The sequence below is a fragment of the Bos grunniens genome, chromosome 25, assembly GCF_055505025.1.
Source record: "Bos grunniens cultivar Pamir isolate PY7600 chromosome 25, Bosgru_T2T1.0, whole genome shotgun sequence".
Lineage (NCBI taxonomy): Eukaryota > Metazoa > Chordata > Mammalia > Artiodactyla > Bovidae > Bos > Bos grunniens.
In genome coordinates this window covers 33,512,494-33,539,653 of record NC_141189.1, presented here as the reverse complement: position 1 = coordinate 33,539,653, position 27,160 = coordinate 33,512,494, and the positions used below count along the sequence as shown (strand labels likewise).

The 27,160-nt window shown below is 48.4% G+C and overlaps 1 protein-coding gene across 1 annotated transcript in view; it reads right to left on the bottom strand.

Annotated features, from left to right (window-relative positions):
• TEKT5 (tektin 5) overlaps window positions 1-22,943 on the bottom strand; it is a 49,068-nt gene extending 26,125 nt beyond the window's left edge. Inside the window, exons 1-5 of the mRNA XM_086375798.1 lie at window positions 22,312-22,943; window positions 16,580-16,663; window positions 15,471-15,541; window positions 11,696-11,839; window positions 6,902-7,124 (exon numbers count right to left, since the gene is read on the bottom strand). Of these exons, the coding sequence (XP_086231924.1) occupies window positions 6,902-7,124; window positions 11,696-11,839; window positions 15,471-15,541; window positions 16,580-16,663; window positions 22,312-22,887 (1,098 nt within the window). The 5' untranslated portion in view covers window positions 22,888-22,943. The remainder of the gene's footprint in view (window positions 1-6,901; window positions 7,125-11,695; window positions 11,840-15,470; window positions 15,542-16,579; window positions 16,664-22,311) is intronic.
• Between the last annotated feature and the right edge of the window lie 4,217 nt (window positions 22,944-27,160).

Below are 27,160 nucleotides of genomic sequence, written 5' to 3'. Positions count from 1 at the left end.
GTGGTGCAGAGGGGCCTGGCCAAGGTGAAGATGGTGGCAGAGACAGCCTGTTACCTGTATTCTCCAGTTAAACTCTCAAGGTTTCCTGAAGAATCTAAAGCAATTGAACTTTTTCTCTCTGTAAATCTAGTCGGCCTATTGAAGAACCGAATGCCCTCTCAACAAGCTGCCAGCCCATTAGTTGGCAACATCAAAAGCAAGCAGTGCACTTAGGAGGCCTCAGCAATGGTCCAGGCAAGAAATGATGGAGGCTCAGGTCAGAGCGGAAGCAGAGGAGGAGGGGTAGTGATGAGCTTCTGAAATTTGAACCAACAGGATTTACTGATGGAGAGGATGGGGGCGTGGGAGAGAAAGAGCGGCATCCAGGTGGACTCTGAGATTCAGGATTGAGCCCTGGAAGCTTCTGGAAGCATCTGGAAGTGAGAGCTACTAACTGAGATGGGGGAAGGGGCTCCAGGTGAAGGAGAGCCAACAGGAAAGTTCCCAGCTTGAAAGCTGGCTCATTCTGTTTGCTACAGGAAAGCCTTCAGCCAGGGGCGGCGGGGGAGGGGGGGGGGTGCAGTGAGGGTTGGGGGAAGGGAGGTAGAGGGGGGAGGCTGTTGAGCAGAAGCAGAGAAATCCGATTCCTCTCTCTGACAGCCAGTCAACGCTAAGCTTCTGCCTCATCCTGACTCCCCAGCTCCTAACATCATTCGCTCCCACCACATTAGTAATCAAGATGGAAAATGAGATTTTGATTCAAGGGCATGCATCTCAGAGGGACGGCAGAAGCCCCAGAGGGACATATACATCTGCATAAACCTGGGAAGATCTGTGTGGCGGGCTGAGCCGGCCTGAGCCAGCCGGATCCCTCCAGGGAAGAACGGCTGGGCTTGGCTCAGAAGCTTGGAAGTAAAATGCAATTAGAGAAAATCTGATTAGAATGGGATGACTGTGCCTTGCCTCTTGGAAAGATTTGGTTCTCCCAATATTTTTGAGTCTGGAAGACAGAGGGAGGAGGAAGGGGTGAGAGAAGAGCAGACAGCTTAAAATTGTCAAGATCAACTTGCTCTACAACCTGCACTCTTGCCTGCTTTTTACCAGCAGCACTGGGGACCCCGGAGGTTGTTCACAGTGCAGATTCTCAGGCTCGACTGCAGACCTTCTCGGTCAGGATCTGCATCTCGATGCAATCCCCAGGTAACATGGGTGATTTCAGCACAGAAAATAATAGTTGAGACCCAAGTCTATTTTGCTGTTCTCCAAGAGTCAGGGGCTTCACAGGTAGCACTAGTGGTAAAGAACCCGCCTGCCAATACAGGAGACATAAGAGACATGGGTTCGATCCCTGGGTTGAAAAGATCCCCTGGAGGAGGGCAAGGCAGCCCACTCCAGTATTCTTGCCTGGAAAACCCAATGGACAGAGGAGTCTGGTGGGCTACAATCTATGAGGTTGCAAAGAGTTGGACACAACTGAAGCGACTTATGCACACAAGAGTCAGGCTTTCACCCACCATCTTTACCACTATAGGCATATCCCTTCACACCATTTGTAACATGGTTAATAATCTTTTAAAATCAACTGTCTTTTTCTCAAGTGGGATTTCGTTTCCAATCTCAGCCAATGAAGCCTTCCTCGGGATTAAGAGGACTCTTAGTCCTTTTCTCTTTGACATGGACTTGTGCTGGGGATTGGTCAGACTTTCCAGGAGACTCTTCTGCTTCAGACTAAAATCAAGTATATGTCAAGTAACTCCGGAGACACAGCTGAAATGCCCGTGTCGTGTGTCGTCACAAAACAAGCATGCATGTACCGTTTGTCAAATGAAACTGAAAGTGGAGATGATGAAACCAGCTCTGAAGACATGGAAGTTTCTTACATAATGCAGTCACAGAACGATCTGAATACTATATTCTCTCTGTGTGCCAAATGATGTAACTTACTAGAAGAGAAGAAATGAGATCTATGTTCAAAGGCAACTTCTGAAATGACTGTTTAGGACTGAAGATTTAGTGTGTTTTATAGAAATCAGAGGACCTGGCATGGAACTGAATGATACCCAATTGTCTGTTTCAAAAAGCTAATTTTTTATTTTAAATCAAATGGCATGTTGCCTTCTTATCTTTTTTTTTTTTTCAAAAAGACACTACCCCTGCTTTTAACTCCATGGAGACTTATTTATGAATAAAGTGTGTTCTATTACCTGTCAAAAAAAAAAATAATAATAAAATCAACTGTCTTTTTAAAAATTAAAAAAAAATGTATCTGTTTAAAAATAAAACGTTATATCACTATTATCAGTGGAAAATTGGCATCATCTGCCATAAGGGAAATAACCATTAAAATGTACGAACAAGATGAGAGTAAAAGCGTGTGATTTAAACTCTGGGTACAGCTGCCAGCCCAAAGGTCTCAGCCTGAGGTCCACATCCTCTGCTTCAAAGGGAGATCAGTTGGAGTTAAAGAGCTGAGGAAGGCATTCTAGCATCCGATGGAGAATTTCCCCTTGAGAGCATCACAAGGGTTGAAGGGGACTTCACTGATGGTCCAGTGGTTAGGAATCTGCCTTCTAATGGAGGGGACATGGGTTCCATCCCTGGTCTGGGAACTAAGATCCCACGTGCTGAGGCAGAGCAACAAAGCCCGTGCCACAACTAGAGAAGCCTGTGCACCCCAGTGAAGAGCCCACATGCTGCAGTGAAAATCCAGCACAGCCAAAACGTTAAGAAGGAGGAAATACCTTCTCACCATGTGATTGCATGCTATTAATGCTGCGTCCTTGCTTACACACCCAGTCATTTCCCCTGCCGGGACCTCACGCCCACAACTGCAGAACAAGCTCTGTGGGACCGCAGCGCCTCTCCCCCACTGCCTCCCCTCCCCCCTCCTCCCTCCCCCGAGGTCCTTGTATCTTCCACCCTCCCCACCACCCCCTCTCGCCCCACAACTTTGAGTCTCCCTGTAAAGGGCACCTTGGACTGGGTAATCCAGAGACAAGCCCCTCCTCTGGCCTCGCCCCTTCCCTAGCCACGCCCCCCACTGGGAGCCTGGTTTTCAGGAGCTATCAGTTCTCAAAGGCCGCAACTCACTCTGTGACCATCAACTGCTTCAGCTCAAAGAGGCCACCCACCGTTCGTTAAGCAGTGGTCAGTACGACTGGGTGACATCCCAAGGCCCCAGAGTGTGAGGACCCAGGATAAGTTCCAAGGCTTGGGGTTTGGCCTAGGGGATAGACCCCCATGATCATGGTAGACAGCTAAGGCTGTCTACACAGCCCTGAACCACTGGGACATTCAAAATCTGCTTAGGGAACTGTGTAGACCTGGTCTTTCAAAGTGAATTCCTATGACCACCGGGTCAATAATTGCTGTGCAGCACAGAAAAAGATAGTTGTGTGCTTAGTTGCTCAGTCATGTCTGAGACTCTTTGCAGCCCCGTGGACTGTAGCCCACCAGGCTCCTCCGTCCATGGGATTTTCCAGGCAAGAATGAGTACTGGCTTGTTTGCAAAGGAACTGGTAATTAAATAATGATGATTAATAAAAATCCACTTGGTGGCAAAAACTGATCAGCAGTGATGAGGCTGTTAGTAATCCTTGAAAACTTCCCTGGAGATACACGGAAAGGGGAAATGTTTGCTCCCTACCCTCACCCAAAAGATCCCTTTTTCTTTATCAATAATGTATTGATTTTATTAATTAAATAGATTAATAAACACCTCTATTGAGAGTTTACTGTGTACCAAGCACATTCTAAGGGATCCATAAAGATCAACTCACTAATCCTCACACTGTCGGCATCAGACAGGAATCCTGACCCCCAGTTTCACAGGTGAGAAACCAGCCGCTGTGACCCAACTTAATCCCAAGTCACCTCCAGGCCTCAGACTCATGTGGTAAAACCTGATGATGAACTGTATTTGATCCGCTACAGGAAACACCAAATTAAAGAAATCACTTGCACAAACGGCCCAAAAGTAGAAGCCATTCAAGCATCCATCGAGGGATGAATCGTATATACATCCATGTAATATCATTCAGCTTTATGAAGGATACTCTGATGCAATCTACAGCACAGATGAACCTTAAAGACATTGTGCTAAGTGAAATAAGCCAGATACAAAAGGACAAATACCATATGATTCTACTTAGCTAAAGTACCTAGTCAATTCATAGAGACAGAAAGTGGAATTGGTGGTCACCAGGGGAAAGGGAGGGGGATGGGGAGTCATGGTTTAATGGACACAGAGTTTAAACACAGGGTTCTTTATACTTTGGGAAGATGACAAATGTTCTAGAGATGGATAGTGGTGATGTTTGCATCATGTGAAGATACATAACATGACGGAAAGCATTAGTCGCTGAGTCGTGTCTGACTCTGCAACCCTATGGACTGTAGCCCACCGGGTTTCTCTGTCCATAGGGATTATCCAGGCAAGAATACTGGAATGGGTTGTCATGCCCTCCTCCAGGGAATCTTCCTGACCCAGGGATTGAACCTGGGTCTCCTGCATGGCAGGCAGATTCTTTACCATCTGAGCCACCAGGAAAGCCGGACTTGATGGAACTATACACTTAATAATGGTTGCTATGAACCGAATGTCTGTGTCCCCCCAGATTCAGATGTTGACACCTAACCCTCATTGTGACAGTATTGGGAAGTGGAGTAGTCTGTGGGAGGTGATTAGGTCAGCAGTAGCCTCATGAATACCCACTCCAGTACTCTTGCCTGGAAAATCCCATGGACGGAGGAGCCTGGTAGGCTGCAGTCCATGGGATCGCTAAGAGTCGGACACAATTGAAGTAACTTAGCAGCAGCAGCAGCCTGATGAATGGGAGTAGGGCCCTTCTGAAAGAGGTCAGGGAGCTCCACACCTCTCTGCCATGTGAGGACACAGGCAGAGGACAGTATCCAAGAACCAAGAAACGAGTTCCCACCAAACACCATGCCTTCTGGGGCCTCGATCCTGGACTTCTCAGTCCTCAGAAGGCTGAGATACAAATTTCTGTTGTTTATAAGTCACCCAGGCTATGGTATTTTTGTTATAGCAGTGCAAAGCAACTAAGACAATGGCAAATACTTTGTTATGTATATTTTATCACAATAATAGACTGATTTTTCAAGGAAGGAAGGAAGAAGGAAGAAAGGAAGGGAGGAAAGAAAGAATCCGCATGACCTCCTGTGTCTTCCCCTCCCTCCAAACTCATCCCACCTGCATCATCTTGAGAACACTCGCCCCCACCCCAGTCCTTCGGCTGCCTAACTCCCTATCCACCTGCTCTTGATGTAACTGCGACAACTGCCTGTCTGATCTACCTGAAGTAAGGACCCCAGGAGATCTCTGGCAAATCTCCTTGCTTCTTCTCTCACTAACACTTATTACAACCTTGCAATTATTTAGAGGAACTTCTGTTTTATGGGCTTCCCTGGTGGCTCAAACTAAAGAATCTGCCTCCAATGCCAGAGACCTGGGTTCAATTCCTGGGTCAGGAAGATTCCCTGGAGAAGGGAATGGCTACCCACTCCAGTATTCTTGTCTGGAGAATCCCATGGATAGAGGAGCCTGGCGGGCTGCAGTCCATGAGGTCACAAAGAGTCGGCTAACACTGAGCGACTCTTTGTGACCCCACGACTGAGCGACTAACACTGGGCTTTCCTGGTAGCTCAGTTGGTAAAGACTCTGCCTGCAAGGCAGGAGAACCTGGTTCAATTCCTGGGTCAGGAAGATCCCCTGGAGAAGGGATAGACTATCCAGTCCAGAATGCTTGGGCTTTCCCTGGTGGCTCAGACAGTAAAGAATCCACTTGCAATTCAGGAGTCCTGGGTTTGATCCCCTGGAGGAGGGCATGACAACCCACTCGAGTATTCTTGCCTGGAGAATTCCATGGACAGAGGAGCCTGGCAGGCTACAGTCCATGGGGTCACAAAGTGTCAGACATGACTTAGTGACTAAGCATAGCACTCCATACTCCACGCCAAAGGGTGGCCTATGTGGGTGGCCTTAGAGTGCCCCCATAATATCCATTAAACCCTGGCTGCAGCCCACTAAACCTCACCAAACATATATACAATAAAAAGGGGTAGTGTTTGCAAGTTCAGGTTCAATGCTAGTCCCCTGCCTCCCCCGCACCCGAACCAGATTGTCATCCCTAAGTCCTTACTGTGTATAAATTTGGCAGCCACCACTGCTTCCCACCACAGCTACCATAAGCCCCCTGAAGATGGGTACCAGGAGACTGTTCGTGTGGCTCCTCTTCTCATTCCAGTCCCTAGCCCAGCATCTGGTACCCAGTAGGTGCTCTAAATTTAGCAGAGAGGATAGATTCCATGCAGCAGAGCTTCCCCCAGGGTTGGGAAACAGCATGATGGTTCAGATGCAGCAGTAAGGAAAGGGGCTTGTCGGTGAGGAAATAGCAGAGGATTCTGGCAGGATTAAGCTATCCTTGTGGCTCCTCCAATTCAAAAAGCACCCCACCCCTCCACGGGGGTGCCCTTGAAGCCTTTGAAGGTCAAGAGGTTACATTTCTTAAGATGTTGATGTGACATTTCTTAAGATCTTAAGATTAGCTCAGACCTGTTTCCTGGGGGTCTGGCATTGACAACCATTCTCACTGGTCACGCTCAGCCACGTCGCCCTCAGGTAGACTGAAGGACCCTGGGGGCCATCAGCAGCCTCTTTGGGTGCTGCTATGCCAGCTAGGCCAAGCTCCATCATCTAGTGAGCAAGGAAGAGTTACCCACAGGATGCTGGAGTCTCCTCAGGAAGCTCACAGCCTCCACCCCCTTTTGGGTGAACAGGCTCATAAACCGTGGACCATTGCAGCAGCAACCAGAAGCCGCGGAGATCCAGGAGTGGGGGAGGGGAGGCACGTGGTGAGGTCCTGGCAGCGTGGACGACGGTCCTCCCGGGCATCTCGCTTACCTTAGCCAACTGCGTCTGCAGCTTGTTTTTCACGTCAGTCTCCTCCGCGATGCGAGCGTTGAAGGCCAGGTTGGTGTTGGTGAACTGCCTCCACAGCTGGTCTGCCAACACATCGAAGAGGTTCTGCGCCTCCTCCCGCAGCCGGATGGAATTGGCCCTCATGTTCTGCGAGTGCCGGATGTTGTCGTTACTGAACTTGGCCCACGTCTCTGGTACGGAGATCCTAGGAGAGGCAGGAGAGAGAATTTACCAGGCGAGGAGGATGGGGGATCTGCGGCAGGCTTGGAGATCTCTGCATCCGGGGTTTCTCAGCCTTGGCGCTTCTGACGTTCGGGTCAGGATAATTCTCTGTTGGGGCTTCCCTCGTGGCGCTAGTGGTAAAGAACCCACCTGCCAGTGCAGGTAGACGTAAGAGACTCGGATTCAATCCCTGAGTCGGGAAGATCCCCTGGAGGAGGGCATGGCAATCCAATCCAGTATCTTTGCCTGAAGAATCCCATGGACCCAGGAGCCTGGCAGGCTACGGTTCATAGGGTCATACAGAGTTGGACACAGCGACTTAGTACACATGCAGGCAATTCTTTGTTGGGGTGGGGATGATGGGCTGTCTTCTGTAGGATGTTTAATAGCATCCCTGGCCTCTAACCACTAGATAGATGCCGGGAGTAATGCTTCTCTCCCTGTTACAGTCAAAAATGTCTCTGCTGCTGCTGCTGCTAAGTCGCGTCAGTCGTGTCCGACTCTGTGCAACCCATAGTCGGCAGCCCACCAGGCTCCCCCATCCCTGGGATTCTCCAGGCAAGAACACTGGAGTGGGTTGCCATTTCCTTCTCCAATACATGAAAGTAAAAAGTGAAAGTGAAGTCGCTCAGTCGTGTCTGACTCTTCAGGACCCCACAGACTGCAGCCTACCAGGCTCCTCTGTCCATGGGATTTTCCAGGCAAGAGTACTGGATTGGGGTGCCAAAATGTCTCTAGACACTAACTACCAAATGTTCCTTGGAGGAGGAGGAACAATGACCCCTAGCTGAGCCACTGAGCTGATCCAAACCCTTCATTTACAGATAAAGCAACTGCAGCCTGGCTGGCTTCCTCAAAGGGCACTTGGTGAATTGCAAGAGGGGAGAGATCCCCTGGATGGGTTCTTTTCTTTAACCTTCCCTCCTTCTCCACCAAAAACATAGATTCAAGAAGGGGACATCAGGCATGTTGCTGGCTGCAGGGCCCCTTCCATTCAGGGATGAGCCTGTGGCCACACTACTTGCACTGACTTATTCACTCAGCAAATGTTCTCTGAACACCTACCACACGCCAAGACTTTTTCCAGTCACCTGGGATAGAGCAGGTGACATCCTCGTCCTCATGGTGATGAATTTCCAGGGGAGGGAGATAGACAATAAATTAATAAGATGTTTACACCTGGTGTTACGTTCTGGGAAGGAATTTAGAAGCAGAATGAGGAAGAGAGACAAGTAGAGTGGGTCATTATGTGTCAGTCTAGGTCATAAAAGGAAATAGATGGAATTTATACTCAGAGAACACGGAGGGGCTCATAGATTAGCGAGTGCACAAAGTTGTCACCACCCCAGCTGTGAAAGGAAAAGAGAGGAAGCCATGGAGAATAAATCCTCAACATCCTTCTCCTTCATCTCCTTCTGGTGACCCTCTTATTGGCTGAACCCTGCTGGGAACCAGATGGCAAACACCCAGGAAAGGCAGTTTGTAGAGGGCAAACTCCTCTATCGGACTCACACCAGGGCAGCTAGAGAATGGATCTGGAAGGATGAAGAGAGCTCAGGCTACATTAGAAAAGGCAGGCTGGGAAGGCTTCTTGGAGGCGGTGACACATAAGGGATTCAGTTTAGGGAAGAGAAAGTTCTTCCCGGTTGAGTATGTAAATCCGTGCAATAAGAGTTTTCTCCTCCGGGAAGCCTTTGAGAAAGAGAGACACATACACATGTTCCTTTGAGCTGACTTCAGTCCCCAGGTAAACCAGATTAGATACATTTTTGAGGTCTTTTCTAGCCGGGAAGTCTCCAGTTCTTAAAATAAAGCAGATTTTTATTCTCAGACAGCAGGAAAAAAGAGATTCAATCATCTGAAATAGAAGGCTCTTTCAGGACATTTTAAAGCACTTAGACTGCATGGTGACTAGAAATATTTTAAAAAGCATACAACATGTGCTTGTTTTGTCTGGCTTTTGCAGGAGTTAAAATCAAACTTCTGGAGAGGTCTCGGCTTCTAGAGATGTGAGAGGCCACTGAGTCTGATCCAGAGCTTTCATCCAACACTGACTTGAGGCTCAGAGAGGTGAAGTGTCTTCCCCAAGGTCACACAGCTACTCACCATCAATCGAGGAAGGAGGAGGCACCAAAGAGAGCAAAGAACCACCCACAGATGGACTCTGAGGGTACCTGCTGCTGTTCAGTGGGATGCTATCAAAGTCAAGGGCAGCAGCTGCAAAGCCCCCCTCCCCAGGAGCAGACAGCTGAGCTCCGCAGGGAAAATAGCCCACTTATTCACACTCTCCCTGGGGAGGTTTGCCGCGGCAGCCTGTCTCCTCACGGGTGGCGTGCCTCAGGAGGGGGGGACATGCTTTCTGGAGCCTGTGTCCTCTAAAAACAGGAGGACACAGCAGGCTTTGCTGGGAAGGCAGGAAGGCACGGTGGTAAAACAGGGTCCCAGTGTCCCACGTGACTCAGACTGAGGCTCTGTCACTTGCTGTGTGAGCTTGGACCAGTCACTATACGTCTCTGAGTCTCAGGTTCCTCATTGTGAAATGGGGATAAAAATGGTGCCTTCCCTGGAGGCTGCTGACTGACTAAATGTGAGACCCCCTATCATGGCACCTGACAATAGAAAGCACTTGATAAATGTTTATTTTTCACGAAATGCTCTGGAGGGGCTCAGCATAGTGCCCAGCCTATAGCAAACAGCGGGTAAAAGGCAACGGCTAGCATCTTCATCCACATCATCCAAGGTGATGAGAAATTCCATGAACAGAGTTACGGCAATGCAAACTCCAAACGTGCTGTGACCTACCGAGACATGGCCTCGCCTTAAGAAACCCCACTGGGACTTCCCTGGTGGTCCAGTGGTTAAGACTCCATGCTACCAATGCAGGGGGGCCTGGGTTTGATCCCTGGTTGGGGAACTAGGATCCCACGTGCAGCCAGGTGTGGCAAAAAAAAAAAAAAAACCATATACAAAGCCTCGAGTTAGCACATCTAGGGAGCAGTTAGTCATCCCAAATGGCAGCTCTGGCCTTCCAGCTGGAGTCACTGGAATAGCAGACTCCTTGAAATAGCAGACCCCTCGTGGGCATGGAAATCAGTCTCCACCAACCAGCCTGGCCTCCCAGCTTCCAGGAAGACATTTACTTGGGAAGGGAACCTTCCAGATTCCCTGTCCAAATAGGCAGCTGTGGCTGAGGGGACTGGGCCCCCCTCAAGGCCTTGTTCACCTTGCCACCGCCGTGGGGAAGTCAAATTTGCCCAGACAAGGAGAAGGGCCCCTGGAAGTTGTCATTGCAGGAAACCCCAAAGGGTTCTTTCAATAGCCGCATGTTTAATACAATCCAGAAAGCGACCCCAGCATGAGCCAAGGGTCCCTTCCTTCTCTCCCCTCCCTCCCTCCTCCCTTTCATTCATTTTCTCAGTCAACAGACATTTATTGCACACTGACTATGTGAAAAGCACAATTCTATGTGCTAGAGGGTTTTTTTCTTGAAGGAAATCCGAGACCCCATCCTCTGCGTGTACCCAGAGCATATCTCTCCATCCGTCGTTATCCCAGGCCTCAAACTACCAATGGGGAAAGCTCGCTTTCATTTTCAAGCAATTCCGTGATGCTGGGACATGCCCACAGCAGTCCAGGCAGACAGGAGGCACCTATTTTATGGTTGTTGTGACAAGAAAATCAGGTCACACAGCAAGCGCTCAATAAATGTTAGCCATCATCATTCCCGACGCAAGGATCTGTGCTCGGTGCCTCAGACGCCCACGTTTCCACTCTCACAGAAACTCTGGGAGGTGGATGTTATTTTTATTCCAGTGGTAGAGGCGGGGAAATGGAGCCCGGAGAGATTAAGTCCTTTGTCCTGAGGGTTAATTGAAGCCTGGATCTGAAACCAGGCAACCTGGCTCCAGAATCCACTCTTTTTTTTAAGCTTTTTATATTATTTTTGGCTACACAGTGAGGCATGTGGGATCTTAGTTCCCCATCCAGGGACTGAACCCTCACCCCCTGCATTGAAAGTATGGAATTTTAGGCCCTGGAAGTCCCAGAACTCACACTTAACCAGAGTGGGCAGGCATCAATCGGCTCTCCCAACCAAGCTTTTGTTCCTCCTCCTCCTGGTTAAAGCCATCTTGTCTTGTAATTTGTTCAATGCACCTGCCAACCCAGGTACCCCAAGAGCAGCGGCTGTGGGACCCTCACAAGCCAATCAGCTGTGCTCCCTTCCTGGAACTTGGGTCTTGGTGAAGTGGGCAAGACAGTGGTGCTCCAACACCAAAGCCGATTAGCTCATTCAGGCTTCCAGAACCTCCCCCTACAGCCTTCCCCTGGAGCCTCAGGCTCCCTGACAGCCTTCCAGTAAATTCCATCATAGCTTAGCCAGAATCAGATTCTGTGGCATGCAACTGAATTCAACCCACGACCCATTCAGCCCACGGCTCCACACTTGACTGGGGCCTGATGCCCCTTTTCCATTCCTTGGCAGGAGTGGACCCAAAGCCCCCTCGTGGCTCCCCTCGGGCACAGCCAGGTGGGGACTGAGAGCCCGGTACTTACATGCCATCAATTTTCTCCACCCCGTGGAAGAAGCTGATGCAGTCTGACGTGTTCCGTAGGTTAAGGCACTTCTCATCAATGAACTCGGCCGAGTTTTTGTCCTCGAGGTCCCTCTCCAGGGCATGCTGAGCATCTCGGTTATCACTAGGAGGCAAGGACGTGTCCCTAGATTGTGCTTCCACCCAGAGTCCCTCACCCAGGGTCACAGGGGAGATCAGTGCAGAGCCACTGCTGGAAACCGAGTCTCTGGACCCCAGGAGGATGTTCTGTCCACCCCCAGTAACTTCCAGCCCTCTTCCCACCTTAAGGCCCCACCACACACCCAGGGCCTCCTCCCACTCTCCCTCCCATCCCCCCAGTCCAAACAGACCTGTTGTCACTTAGAACAGGAGAGAGTAAACATTTATTGTAAAGGGTCAAATACTATATATTTTAGGTTTTGCGGGTCATGTGGTCTCTGTTGCAACTAACTGCTCAACTATGTAGGAAAACAGTCATAGCTAATCTGTAAATGAATGGTCATGGCTGGGTTCCAATAAAACTTTATTGACAAAAACAGATGGTGGGCCAGTTCTGGCCTTCCGACTGTAGTTTGCTGACCTAAGGCTTCAAAAACAGGTCAGGAGCAAATAAATTAAATCCTCACGCTGGGTCTCCCCCCATCAGGATGCACCGAGAGTCATGTTGGGGCAGGAAGAGCCCTACTGGGGCCCTTGGGGCCATTGGAATTGGCAAAGCCATGGAGAAATGGGGCTCCATCCTACCCTATGAACCAGAATGTGAAGACAGACCAGAATGGGATACTTCTTTGGTGGTCCAGTGGTTAAAACCCATACTTGCACTGCAGAAGGCATGGGTTCCGATCCCCAGTCTGGGAAATAAGATCCCACATGCACCTTTGTGACCCCATGGACTATAGCCCACCAGGCTCCTCTGTCCATGGAATTCGCCAGGCAAAAATACTGGAGTTGGTAGCCATTCCCTTCTCCAGGGGATCTTCCCGACCCAGGGATCGAACCCAGGTCTCCTGCATTATGGGCAGATTCTTTACCATCTGCATCACGAGAGAAGCCCCTTTCACTTTCATGCCACGTGGCAAGGCCAAAAGATTAAAAAAACAAAAACAAAAAAAAAGACCAGAATGTAGGAGAGACGCATACCAGAGCATCAGAGGAGGACCTGGGGCCTCAGACTCACGGGTTAGTCGGTCCAGCTCCTAACCCCAGCTAATGAGGCCCAGGGAAGGAGGGGGCAGCCCGTCACCCCCAGTAGGAGATTCTGGCCAGTGCCAAAGCTTGTCCCACCGGGAAAAGCCTGAACTTGGCTCCTGCCCAGTCAGGAAAGCCTTTTCTGCTTTGCTGGGGCATCTGGCAAGGTGAGGACTCAACCCTGCCCAGATGCAGGCCTCAGGCCTCGTTTAGAAAACCTTGAGTCCACAGCCCAGCACCTGCTCAGGGCCAGGGTGGCCCCAGGTGGGTCAGTGATAGAGCCTTCCCACGGGGTCAGGGCATACTGAGTTCTGACCCTCTGATGAGGCTGCGGCCAGTTCTTGGTTAGCCGGGCTGCCCTGGCCACTCGAGCCACCACCCTCCGAGATGACAGGCATCCTCTGACACACAAGGTCAGCCGCTGCCCAAGGTCACTCTCTCCAGGGTGAGCAGACCTCTGATCCTGGCAAATAGCAGAGTCCCGTCCACCTGCTCTCATCTCCCCCAGACTTGCACTGCCTCGACGGCTTCCCTCCCAGCCTCTCCTGTTCTCTTTTGCTCTTTCTCCGTGTCTGTCTTTTCCAGCTCTCTCAGTCTTGATTTTTCTGTTTGTCCAGCATGTCTATGTCCCTCTCTGGCCCTCTGTCTCTCTGCTCGTCATCTCTCTCTGTTTACAGCTTCATGTCTTTCTCTTTCTGTCTCTCTCTCCCTCTGACACCAGCTCTCGCTCTGTCTCTCTCATCCTATGTCTCCCAGTCAAGGAGACCACGCTGGTCATTCTAGTTTTCCTGCACAAGCAGCCCTCTGCTCACTCCAGTTTCAAGATTTCTCTTCCAGGGTCCAGTTCCCCAGTTTCAAGTCTTGGATTTTGTTCACTTTTTCGGCTCAAACTGTCCCATTTCCCAAACTACAGGCCTCCTGTCACTCCGACACAGAATTTTGTCACAGCCCCAAGACAACCACAAATGCAAAAGCATGCTCCTTTGCTGGGAAAAAAAAAAAAATAGGCAATCATAAACATAAGGGCAGGGCTTCCCAGGTGACTCTGTAGTAAAGTATCTGCCTGCCAATGCAAGAGATGTATGAGACTCGGGTTCAATCCCTGGGTCAGGAAGATCCCCTGGAGAAAGAAATGGCAACCCACTCCAGAATTCTTACCTGGGAAATTCCATGGACAGAGGAGCCTGGTGGGCTACAGTCCAATGGGATCTCATAAGAGTCGGATACAACATAGCGACTCAACAACAACATCAACAAACATAAAGGTAAGAAAAATCCAATAAAGACATTTGCTGCCCAGAGAATTCTCTTTGTTAAAACTTTCCTGTTCTAAATACAACTGCTGAAGCCTTTTTTAAAAGTTAGTTAATTTATAGACAAATATTAAGCAAATTTAGTCCAAGCAGTAGATGAACTGCCAGAAATCAGGACAGAAGCACAAATATGGTATTCAACTCTCCTTTCATCCATTCAACTGCCACCTCAGTCACCACTGTATTTGCATCTCATTTTGACATTTCTCCACCTCTGAGGTCTCCCTGAGTCTTCCCAGCTCCTCTGTCCCTGACTGCACCCTTAGATCTGCAGGTAGCTTTTCGACATTGCCCTGGATGACATTTTATCCTGGACAATTCTCTCCAACCCTGCCACCCTTTTTACAGCCTCAGTGGGGTCAGGGAGCTGCTGTGTTTATCAGGTGGGGGTGACTGCTGTTTCTGGGGATACAGCGGACCAGGGTACCAAGCTCCCAGAGCCTGAGTATAAGCTCCCAGACCCTTTAGCATCCCATACAGGCTGCCCACTTGCCCTACACAGCAGGAAGGGGCAGTCCTGGTAAGGTTGCCAGCCCATCTAAATGAAGAATGGAGAAACCAGTAGAACAGCCTGCCCTGCAAGTGCCCAGCTCAAGAACCAGGCTGCTACCTCCAGGCGATCTGAGTGCCAAGGGCTCAGCTATGAATCTCACAAGTCCTGTAAAACTCAAGCCTCCCCTTCAATTATAGGGGGGCTGGGGGGGTTCGGGGTGGGGTGGTTCCTGGCTTGTCATGACACCAGGTGCATAATCTTCCAACAAAAAAAAAGCTGATTCCTTTGAAGACTCAAAGGAATGATGGCTCAAGACGTCCATCAGCTCCCTTCTGGAGATTCCCAGGCCCCCTCACCTTGATGGCCAATGCCACTCACTCTTGGATGTATCCCAAAGTTCACGACTCACACGGGGAAGCCACAGGCTAAGAGGACCCTCAGGGAACCTAATTTCTTTTGCCAAAGGACTCACACTGCCAACAAGAACCACCAGTGATGTGCTGACTCATGAAAATCAATCAGTAGCATCCTATTGGTAGACTGAGATCAGCCATGGGGGTAGTATTTACATCCCTGAAATTGACAAACGTGACAAATCAGGATTTCTCTCTTTTCCTGGGGAGAGCTGATTGTTAAACTCTTACCAACACACCACTGATCAAAAGAACCACGTGGAGATGGGGGACCCTTCCGTCTTGCCCCCTAGAAACCTGGGATACCCCAAACAAACTCCAAGAGGAGGAGGAGAAAACAGCTCTTACCGCATCTGGATATCAATCCTTTGAGCTAGTTTTCTCATCTGTTCTTGGCAACATTTTATCATATCTACTTCCTGCAATGAAAGATGTCAGAAAGAGCTCAGAAACTCAGCACCCTGTCTCCCAGGCCAGCGCCCCACCCCTCACCTCTCACTGCCCACTCTCCATCCCATGAGGTGAAATGTCAGGGTGGAGTCCATTTCCAGCCTCAACCCGCATGATCCCCTGGCCGGGCAACTGACAGTCGATTGTGGAAGCTGTACGTTCTATGTCCCTCCTGTCCTTTCCTTTACATACCTCCAGAATAAAAGAAGATGCAGCACCTACTATGTGCCACGGGTCCATGCATAGAACATCTTATCATTGAATTAAATAATGCGTATGAAACGATATGTGACAGTGTGTGACATGCAATAGGTGTTCAATAAACACTGGCTATTGGCTCAGACAGTAAAGCGTCTGTCTGCAATGCTGGAGACCCAGGTTCGATCCCTGGGTCAGGAAGATCCCCTAGAGAAGGAAATGGCAACCCACTCCAGTACTCTTGCCTGGAAAAATCCCATGGACAGAGGAGCCTGGTAGGCTATAGTCCATGGGGTCGCAAAGAGTCGGACACGACTGAGCAACTTTACTTTACTTTGTACTTTACTTTACTATCATGATAGGTGGAGCTAGTGGCAAAGAACCCACCTGCCAATGCAGGAGATGCAAGAGACTCAGGTTTGACCCCTGGGTCAGGAAGATCCCCTGGAGGAGGGCATGGCAACCCTCTCCAATATTCTTGCCCGGAGAATCCCATGGACAGAGGAGCCTGGTGGGCTACTGGGTCCCAAAGAATGGGACATGACTGAAGTGACACCACAGCGCACACTATCATAATGCCCACTGTGGAGATGAACAGGTCAAATGACCTCATCTCTCACTATTTCTAAATTGCAACCTAACCCCTGCCCCACTTTCTGAGTCCTAACTTTGCATGGCGTGGGGGGGGCTGGGTCGGGGAGGGGGGGACTCATGTGGCTTCTACTCTTGACTGGCAGCTCAGAAACCTCTCTGACCAGCTGATCTTCCACTTCCCTTAGGGAGTTGGCCAGACCCAGGGGGCACTTTACCCGGATAAGATTTTTCTCCACGTTGTCATGGACCAAATCAATCCCGATCCTTTTCTCTCGCTGGTACAGACACTCCAGGGCCACCTGCATGGAGTGATGAGAAATCGTGTGTTCTCCCTGCGGCTGTTTGTAGACCCTGAGTGGAAGTGACTCGCTTATACCTTTGCCATGATGTGTTTCATTCCTGGGAAACCTGGATGTTTCATGGGGCCCCATTACTGTGTGTTTGACTGGGCTTCTGCCTCCCCTTCTCCATCAGGGGGGGGCTTCGAGATGCTAAGGGAGATGGGGGCTGTGGGATGCTGAGATGGTACACAGGTGTAAAATTAGTGCACACCTCAAGTAGGTCATGCTGGTTAAGTCAGCTCGACAAGTATAAAGCACTTAAAATACTGTCTGTAAGTATCACCGATGAATACGTATATGTGAAAACCCCTCTTTGGAGATCTCTAAATGGGGGGAGAGCTTTGGAAAGTGGCTGAGGCCAAGTGAGACCCAGGCAACCCTGCCACATGGCCCTTACGAGCCATGAAAGATGTGACATGAGCAGAGTGGAATAGCAGTCAGGGGAGCAGATGCTCAGAGCAGCTCCTGCAGCAGCAGACTGAGAAAGAATGGTCACGGGCCATGGGCTTGTGGTGTCACAAAGAGCATGGGAGGAGAAGGGGTCAGGGAGCATAGCAGGACATCTGGCATCGGGATGCAAAAACATCTGGGAACTCAGGAAGGAGGGGGAGGAGCCCTTGATTTCAGGAGAATTGACGGCCCCCTCTTCTCTGTGTCACCATCCATCAAGGTACTGGGGGCACTGCGTGAACTAAACAGACAGCCCTTGCTCATGTGGAGTTTGAATAGAAAAGCAAGAACATAAACACACGTGAACAGAGAAAGGAATCTCAGTTGTTTCTGACTGTGATGTGGGCTGGGATGAAAATAAGGGACTGTGAGTGGGTGGTGAAGGAATGACCGGGTGGTTAGGGAGGACTTCCCTAAGGAGGTGGCAGATCATGACTGAATTATGAGAAGCAGCAGAAATGAATGGGGATACTGTGCCAGGAAGCAGGAACAGCTGGTGCAAAGACACTGGGGTAGGAGGCGCAGCAGACAGGAAGCACTGGGGCTGTGACAAGAAACTCGGATGTTAACCCCTCCAATGCGTGAGGAAACCATTGTGGGGTTTTAGTGGGCAGGAGCAGAGATCTAGTTTAATGTTTAAAACCATCCCTCTGGCTACTGTCTGGAAAATGGGTTGAAGGGAGCAGAAGTCAGGAGGCCAGGAAGGAGGCTGTCATCATGGTTCACTGAGAAGCACCTGGAACAAGGTGGTCAGCTTGGACTTGGAAACAAGTGCATAGAAGTAATATGTCTCTGGTCCCTGTGCCTCCATCTGGCTGTCACAGGGGGCCATACATAATGAGGCAGAGCTGGGCTTTCCAGACAGGCTCGATGAGTGAGGAGGGTTGGAGGCAGTGGGGGGAGCTCTGGATTTCGGATGCTACCCTGGATCTCTGAGTGGCAGTCCTTGCCCACTGTCCTTCCAGGTGGGCAACCTGGGGGTGTAGGGAAACAGCTGGGACCCCCACCACCCCATAGTGGTCAGAACCTGTTCCATGTCTCCAAGGGATCTGGAGGCAGAGCCCCTCAGGTGTCCCCATGCCTGACAAAGAGCAGATGCAGATGTAGGAGGTCGGCAGGCAGGATGTCTGCGTCCCCACGTGCTCCAGGAAGCAGCAGGACACTGTCTCGTGTGGCCACAATAATCTTCCACAGCCCAAGGCGGATAATGCCAGTCCCTCCACCCAAAATGTCTGGGCCAGGACCCAGGGACAAATTCTCAGTTACTCAGACTCCTCTGCAGCCAGGAAGCCTATAAGAGTTCTAGCAAATGGGCTAAACTCCAGGAGATGGTGAAGGACAGGGAAGCCTGACGTGCTGCAGTCCATGGGGTTGCAAAGAGTGGGACATAACACTTTCATTTCACTTTTCATAGACATACTGGTCCCTCGCAGCTGAACAGCAGTCTTTGCTGGAAAAGGGGACAGAAATCCCTGCCCTCGAGGAGCCTATATTCTAGTGCATGGAGCAAAACAGTAAATAAGAAAAAAATGTAAATTATCTAGTATATTAGCAGGGTCTCAAGGGCTACGGAGAAAAATAAAGCAGTTAATTGAAACACGTCTTCTAAAAACCATCACGTACATATACATACATGTGTGCTTGTGATGTCTTTATGAAGCACCTGTGATTCTGCTGTAACCTCAGGAGAAAGGAAATTCCGTTCAGTTTGAGGAACCCTGATTGCACTGGGATTATTGTCAACTGACTAAGTTATATATAACTTATATGTATATAATATGCATGTATATATACATAATATATGTATGCATACATAATATATATGCACAACAATATATATTATGTATATATGCATATGTATAAATGGGCTTCTCTCATAGCTTAGTAGTTAAGAATCCACCTGCAATGCAGGAGACCCCAGTTCAATTCCTGGGTCAGGAAGATCCCCTGGAGAAGGGATTGGCTTCCCACTCCAGTGCTCATAGGCTTCTCTCGTGGCTCAGACAGTGAAGAATCTGCCTGCAATGTGGGAGACCTGGGTTCGATCCCTGGGTTGGGAAGATCCCTTGGAGGAGGGCGTGGTAACCCACTCCAGTATTCTTGCCTGAAGAATCCCATGGACAGAGGAGCCTGGCAGGCTACCGTCCATGGGGTTGCAAAGAGTTGGACATGACTGAGCAACTAAGCACACACACACACACATGTAAATATATATATATATATATACATACATATATATTTAACTTAAAGCTGACTATAGATGATGATAGGAATCAGAGGAGTAAAATCAGCGAACTAAAATGGACTAGAATGGGTGAATTTAACTCAGATGACCATTATATCTACTACTGTGGGCAAGAATCCCTTAGAAGAAATGGAGGAGCCATCATAGTCAACAAAAGAGTCTGAAATGCAGTACTTAGATGTGGTCTCAAAAATGACAGAATGATCTCTGTTCATTTCCAAGGCAAACCATTCAATATCAGAGTAATCCAAGTCTATGCCCCAAACAGTAATGCTGAAGAAGCTGAAAAGACCTATGAAAACCTACAAGACCTTCTAGAACTAACACCCCAAAACGATGTCCTTTTCATTATAGGGGACTGGAATGCAAAACTAGGAAGTCAAAAAATACCTGGAATAGCAAGCAAATTTGGCCTTGGAGTACAGAATGAAGCAGGGCAAAGGCTAATAGAGTTTACCAACAGAATGTACTGGTCATAGCAAACACTCTCTTCTAACAACACAAGAGAAGACTCTACACATGGACATCACCAGATGGTCAATACTAAAATCAGATTGATTATATTCTTTGCAGCCAAAGATGGAGAAGCTCTATGCAGTCAGCAAAAACAAGACCGGGAGCTGACTGTGGCTCAGATCATGAACTCCTTATTGCCAAATTCAGACTGAAATTGAAGAAAGTAGGGAAAACCACTAGACCATTCAGGTATGACCTAAATCAAATCCCTTATGATTATACAGTGGAAGTGAGAAATAGATTCAAGAGATTAGATCTAATAGACAGAGTACCTGAAGAACTATGAACGGAGGTTCGTGACGTTGTACAGGAGGCAGGGATCAAGACCATCCCCAAGAAAAAGAAATGAAAAAAGGCAAAATGGTTGTCTGAGAAGGACTTACAAATAGCTGTGAAAAGAAGAGAAGCAAAAGGCAAAGGAGAAAAGGAAAGATATAACCATTTGAATGCAGAGTTCCAAAGAATAGCAAGGAGAGATAAGCCTTCCTCAGCGATCAATGCAAAGAAATAGAGGAAAACAATAGAATGGGAAAAACTAGAGATCTCTTCAAGAAAATTAGATATACCAAGGGAACATGTCATGCAAAGATGGGCACAATAAAAGACAGAAATGGTATGGACCTAACAGAAGCAGAAGATATTAAGAAGAGGTGGCAAGAAAACACAGAACTGTACAAAAAATATCTTCATGACCCAGATAATCATGATGGTGTGATCACTCACCTAGAGCCAGACATTCTGGAATGCAAAGTCAAGTAGGCCTTAGGAAACATCACTATGAACAAAGCTAGTGGAGGTGATGGAATTCCAGTTGAGCTATTTCAAATCCTATTTCAAAAGATGATGCTGTGAAACTGCTGCACTTAATGTGCCAGCAAATTTGGAAAACTCAGCAGTGGCCACAGGACTGGAAAAGGTCAGTTTTCATTCTGATCCCTAAGAAAGGCAATGCCAAAGAATGCTCAAACTACCACACAATTGCACTCATCTCACATGCTAGTTAAAGTAATGCTCAAAATTCTCCAAGCTAGGCTTCGAACTTCCAGATGTTCAAGCTGGTTTTAGAAAAGGCAGAGGAACCAGAGATCAAATTGCCAACATCCATTGGATCATTGAAAAAGCAAGAGAGTTCCAGAAAAACATCTATTTCTGCTTTATTGACTATGCTAAAGCCTTTGACTGTGTGGATCACAACAAACTGTGGGAAAATCTTAAGGAGATGGGAATACCAGACCACCTGACCTGCCTCCTGAGAAACCTGTATGCAGGTCAGGAAGCAACAGTTAGAACTGGACATGGAACAACAGACTGGTTCCAAATCGGGAAAGGAGTACATCAAAGCTGTATATTGTCACCCTGTTTATTTAACTTATATGCAGAGTTAACTTATCATGAGAAACTTATCATGAGAAACGCTGAGCTGGATGAAGCACAAGCTGGAATCAAGATTGCCGGGAGAAATATCAATAACCTCAGATATGCAGATGACACCACGCTTAGGACAGAAAGCAAAGAAGAACTAAAAAGCCTCTTGATGAAAATGAAAGAGGAGAGTGAAAAAGTTGGCTTAAAACTCAACATTCAGAAAACTAAGATCACAGCATCTGGTCCCATGACTTCATGGCAAATAGATGGGGAAACAGTGGAAACAGTGAGAGACTTTATTTTGGGGGGCTCCAAAATCACTGCAGATGGTGATTGCAGCCATGAAATTAAAAGACGCTTGCTCCTTGGAAGAAAAGCTATGACCAACCTAGACAGCATATTAAAAAGCAGAAACATTCCTTTGCCAACAAAGTTCCATCTAGTCCATAAGCTATGGTTTTTCCAGTAGTCATGTATGGATGTGAGAGTTGGACTATAAAGAAAGCTGAGCACCGAAGAATTGATGTTTTTGAACTGTGGTGCTAGAGAAGATTCTTGAGAGACCCTTGGACAGCGAGGAGATCCAGCCAGTCCATCCTAAGGGAAATCAGTCCTGAATGTTCATTGAAAGGACTGATGTTGAAGCTGAAACTCCCATACTTTGGCCACCTGATGTGAAGAACTGACTCATTGGAAAAGACCCTGATGCTGGGAAAGATTGAAGGCAGAAGGAGAAGGGGACAACAGAGGATGAAATGGTTGGATGGCATCACCGACTTGATGGACATGAGTTTGAGTAAATACCGGGAGTTGGTGATGGACAGGGAGGTCTGGGGTACCACAGTCCATGGGGTCACAAAGAGTTGGACATGACTGAGCGACTAAATTGAACTGATAGATGATGATGCAGCTCAAACTGAGCTTCAAGATGCCTGTCAACTTGACCTTCACTCAAGGGAGGTGTGTGGGACTGTACTGCAGGGCTGACATCCCAGTCACCCCCAGGACCCCCTCCCTGCCGCATGCTCACTTGCAATGGACACCCCAGCTCCTCAGCCGCACACTCCAGCCGCCTCTTAATGGCATCCAAGCTGTGGTTCTCGTTCAGAAGCCTCTCCAGCTCGTAGTTCAGCTCCGACTTCCAGAAGCCGATGTCCGACAGCCTCTGGCCCAGGTTCCGGCAGGTCCCCTCCTGCATCTGGCGCGTCAGCTGATCCTTGTCCTGCATGAGCCGCATGGAGTCGCCCGTCATCCGGCCGGCCCAGAGCCGTGACGCCTCAGCCCCACATAACTGCAGCCGGTTGGACTGGTCCCAGTCCTGGGGGCTGTAGCGACAGAAGAGGGCGGAGCGGACGGCCGGCAGGATGGTGGGCGGCCGCAGGGCGCTGCGGCAGGTGGCCCCCTCGTCCAGGCAGGTCTGGGCATTGGCCACCTTGTAGAAGAGGCTGGGTCTCCAAGCGTTGAGGTAGCGGTACCCTGGCAAGTAGTAGGGCTGGTAGCACTCCTGGACGGTCGGGCCGGACGCCACCGAGGGCAGCGCGCTCCCGCCACAGGGTTTCTTGGGACCACAGTAAGTGGCGGTCTGAGTCGTTCCAAGAAACTCCATCTTCCCCCATCAGCCCCGCTAGGGCAAAAGTCTACCCTGGGGAGGCCAAGGCACCACAGGAAGGGGAAGGGGCTTCTCTTAGGGATGGGCAGGGCCTCTATGACTCGGTGCTATTGTCATAAAGCCTGGGAGTGGTGCCCTCCTGGGCGGCCCCCTGGCCGTCCCCACCCTGCACCGGCTCACTTACCCCCTGCTGGGACCATAGCAGCCCAATGGAAACCCAAACAAAACAACCAACAACATGAATGAGTTTTTCAGTCGACAAGAGTTGGAGGTGCAAGAAATGGCATTTGTATATTTTCAGTAAATAATCAAATCTGCCTTTCCACACTTAACTCTGCCTATGGGAGAATGTGGTCCACTCCAGTACCTCCAATCAACTCAGGGTCAAGGTGGTCAAGGCTAGTTGTTTCCCTTCTCTCTCTGTCCCCAGGATGGCACCAGAGTGGTCCATGCACATCATGGGATACCACTCAGGGGTAAAAAATCAGAATGAGCTCTTGGCACACACAAGAGCAGGAATGAATCTCAGATGGATTAAGCTCAGTGGAAGCAGCTAGACTCACATCCTGTATGATTGCATGGACAGAAGACAGATCGATGGGGCTGGCGGTGAGAGGGAGATTGACCGGAGGGGAAGGAGAAAATTTGGGAATGATGGCAGCACTGTCCTGTATCTTGATGGTGATGGGGTTATGCAACTATCTGTCAAAACTCATAGGACCATCCACTAAAAAGGGTGAAGCTCCAATACTTTGGCCACCTGATGTGAAAACCTGACTCACTGGAAAAAGACCCTGATGCTGGGAAAGATTGAAGGCAGGAGGAGAAAGGGACAACAGAGGATGAGACGGTTGGATGGCATCACCGATTCAATGGACATGAGTTTGAGCAGACTCTGGGAGATAGTGCAGGACAGCCTGGGGTCACTGCAGTCCATGGGGTCACAAAGAGTCAGACACAACGGAGCAACTGAGCAACAAAAAAAGGGATGGTTTTTACTGTATGTAAATTATACTTCAACAAACCTGAACTTAAGAAGGAAGGTGAGGGATGTGAGCTCATTGGCAGGGCTCTGCCACGTCTGTTTGGCTTCGCCATTAACTCCCAGCACCTGACACAGGACTAAATGGATGAATGGGAGTCTAGGTTGAGGGTTTTGTTACTCCAGAAAAAGCATTCAACCTTCCATTCTATACCAATACTTTCATTCCATCAAGAAACTTCCTCCCCTCCTTGGTTGGTGGGAGTGGCAATAAAGTCTCAAGATATTCGACAAGAGGGGTGCTTGATTTGTGGGGTCCCCTCTCCCTTTTGAGGGCTTCCCAGGTGGTCCCAGTGGTAAAGGACCCCCCTGACAATTCAGGAGATGTAAGAGATGTGGGTTCAATCCTTGGGTCGGGAAGATCCCCTGCAGGAGGGCATGGCAACCCTCTCCAGTATTCTTGCCTGGGAAATTCCATGGACAGAGGAGCCTGGCCGGCTGCAGTCCATGAGGTTGCAGAGAGTTGGACACGACTGAAGCGACTTAGCACACACACACGTAACCCTATTCTACTGATTGTATTCTTCCGTCTTTTGAAACGAGAAAGACAATACAGTCAACCCTCAAATGGCCCTTGTTAGTGGAGTGTGATGGTTAACATGAATTTTCTCCCCAGTCACCTAAAACCTGGACTGAAAAATGCAGTGGGTACTAGATGATTAAGGCAGAGAGAAATGTATTAAGCACCTCTGTATACATAGGGCTTTACATAAACTCATTTGTTTCATTTCCACAGTGAGACTGTAAGAAAGCTTGAGATTCCCATCTTATAGGGTGGGCTTTGGGCCCCCTCTGGACCTAGAGTGCTTGCAGGATCATTAGAGATGGGACATCCCACCCAGGAAGTGTTTTTGTATTGAAGAATTCCAAGAAATAGTCCAGAAAGCCTCAGGGTATTTATAAAGCACTAAATGTTAATGGCAATAGTATCAATGTGATCACGTATCTAAAAACATGTATATATATATATACATTATACTATATACAATGGAATATTACTCAGCCATTAAAAAGAATGAAATAATACCATTTGCAGCAACATGGACGGACCTAGAGATGATCAGACCAAGTGAAGTGAGTCAGAGAAAGACAAATATCAGATCAGTTCAGTTCAGTCACTGAGTCGTGTCCGACTCTTTTCGACCCCGTGAACCATAGCACGCCAGGCCTCCCTGTCCATCACCAACTCCCGGAATTCACCCAAACCCATGTCCATTGAGTCAGTGATGCTATCCAACCATCTCATCCTCTGTCATCCCCTTCTCCTGCCCGCAATCATTCCCAGCATCAGGGTCTTTTCCAATGAGTCAGCTCTTTGCATCAGGTGGCCAAAGTATTGGAGTTTCAGCTTCAGCATCAGTCCTTCCAATGAATATTCAGGACTGATTTCCTTTAGGATGGAAAATATCATATGATATCCCTTATATGTAGAATCTAAAATATGACACAGATGAAATTATTTACAAAATAGAAATAGACTCATAGAAAACAAACTTATAGTTATCAAAGAGGAAAGAAGGTGGGGAGAAAGATAAATTAGGCATTTGGCAGTAACAGATATACACTACTATAAATAGAAGATAAACAACAAGGCCCTACAGTATAGCACAGGGAACTATATTCAGTATCTCATAATAACCCATGATGGAAAAAAAATCTAAAAATGGAAAAGAATCTCAAAAAAGAATCTATATGGGCTTCCCTGATGGCTCAGACAGTAAAAAATCTGCCTGCAATTCGGGAAATCAGGGTTCAATCCCTAGTTGGGAAGATCCCCTGGAGAAGGGAGTGACTACCCACTCTAGTATTCTTGCTAGAGAATTTCATGGACAAGAAGCCTGGCGAGCTACAGTCCACGGGATCTCAGAGAGTCGGACAAGACTGAGAGACTAACAGTTTCATATATATACACATACCCAAAACAGAATCACTTTGCTGTACACCTGAAACCAACATGACACTGCAAATCAACTACACTTCAACAAAAATAAATAAATAAAAATTAATGTAAGCAATATCTATGAGTGTAAAGGTTAGATTTTCTCACCACTCAGCTACTTTCAGTTTTTTCAGATAAAATCCAGTTATCAGATCTTTGCATTTTTCTAGAGATATCTTATGCACATACAAGCTTGCCGCTGCTGCTGCTAAGTCGCTTCAGTCGTGTCCGACTCTGTGCGACCCCGTAGACGGCAGCCCACCAGGCTCCCCCATCCCTGGGATTCTCCAGGCAAGAACACTGGAGTGGGTTGCCATTTCCTTCTCCAATGCATGAAAGTGAAAAGTCAAAGAGAAGTCACTCAGTCGTGTCCGACTCTTAGCGACCCCATGGACTGTAGCCCACCAGGCTCCTCCGTCCATAGGATTTTCCAGGCAAGAGTGCTGGAGCGGGGTGCCATTGCCTTCTCCAACATACAAGCTTATATCAATCTATATCTTTTTTACATAGATGATAAACACCATACCCACTGTTTTCCACATAATTGTAACTCTTGGAGATCATCTCATTTTGGTCCATAAACCTCTCTTTCTACCATTTAGTAGCTGTGCATCCCTCCATTATACAGAGGTGGTATGATTTGTTTGATCATTCTCTACAATGGGGCATTTAAAGGTATTTCCTCTAAACATTGCTGCAATAAATGTCTTACCTCTTGCATTTCTTTTTTTTTTTTAAGAAAACCTTTTTACTTTTTATTGGATTATAGCCAGTTAACTATGTTGTGATAGCTTCAAGTGGACAGTGAAGGACTCAGCCCTATATACCCACTCTCCCCAAAACTCCTGTCACATCCAGGCTGCCACATAACATTGATCAGAGTTCCCTGTGCTGTACAGCAGGTCCTTGCTGGTTATCCATTTAAAATATATCAGTGCCATTCGCATTTCTTTATGTCGGGTTTTCGGAGGTACAATTTCCACACAGTGGATCACCTGGTGCATGCAGGCTTTTGAAGGTACACAGGCCCTCGGTCACCACCGGGATGAAATTGTCCCCACCACCCGGGCAGATCGTGCTCTTCCTTCTGCTTCTAACTTGGCAACCACTGACGTGTCCTCTATCCCTACAGTGCGTGTGTGAATGTGCGCTCGGTCTTGTCTGACCCTTTGCAATCCCATAGCCTGCCAGGCTCCTCTGTCCATATTTCCCAGGCAAGAATACTGGAATGGGTTGTCATTTCCTTCTCCAGGGGATCTTCCAGACCCGGGAATCAAACCCCGATCTCC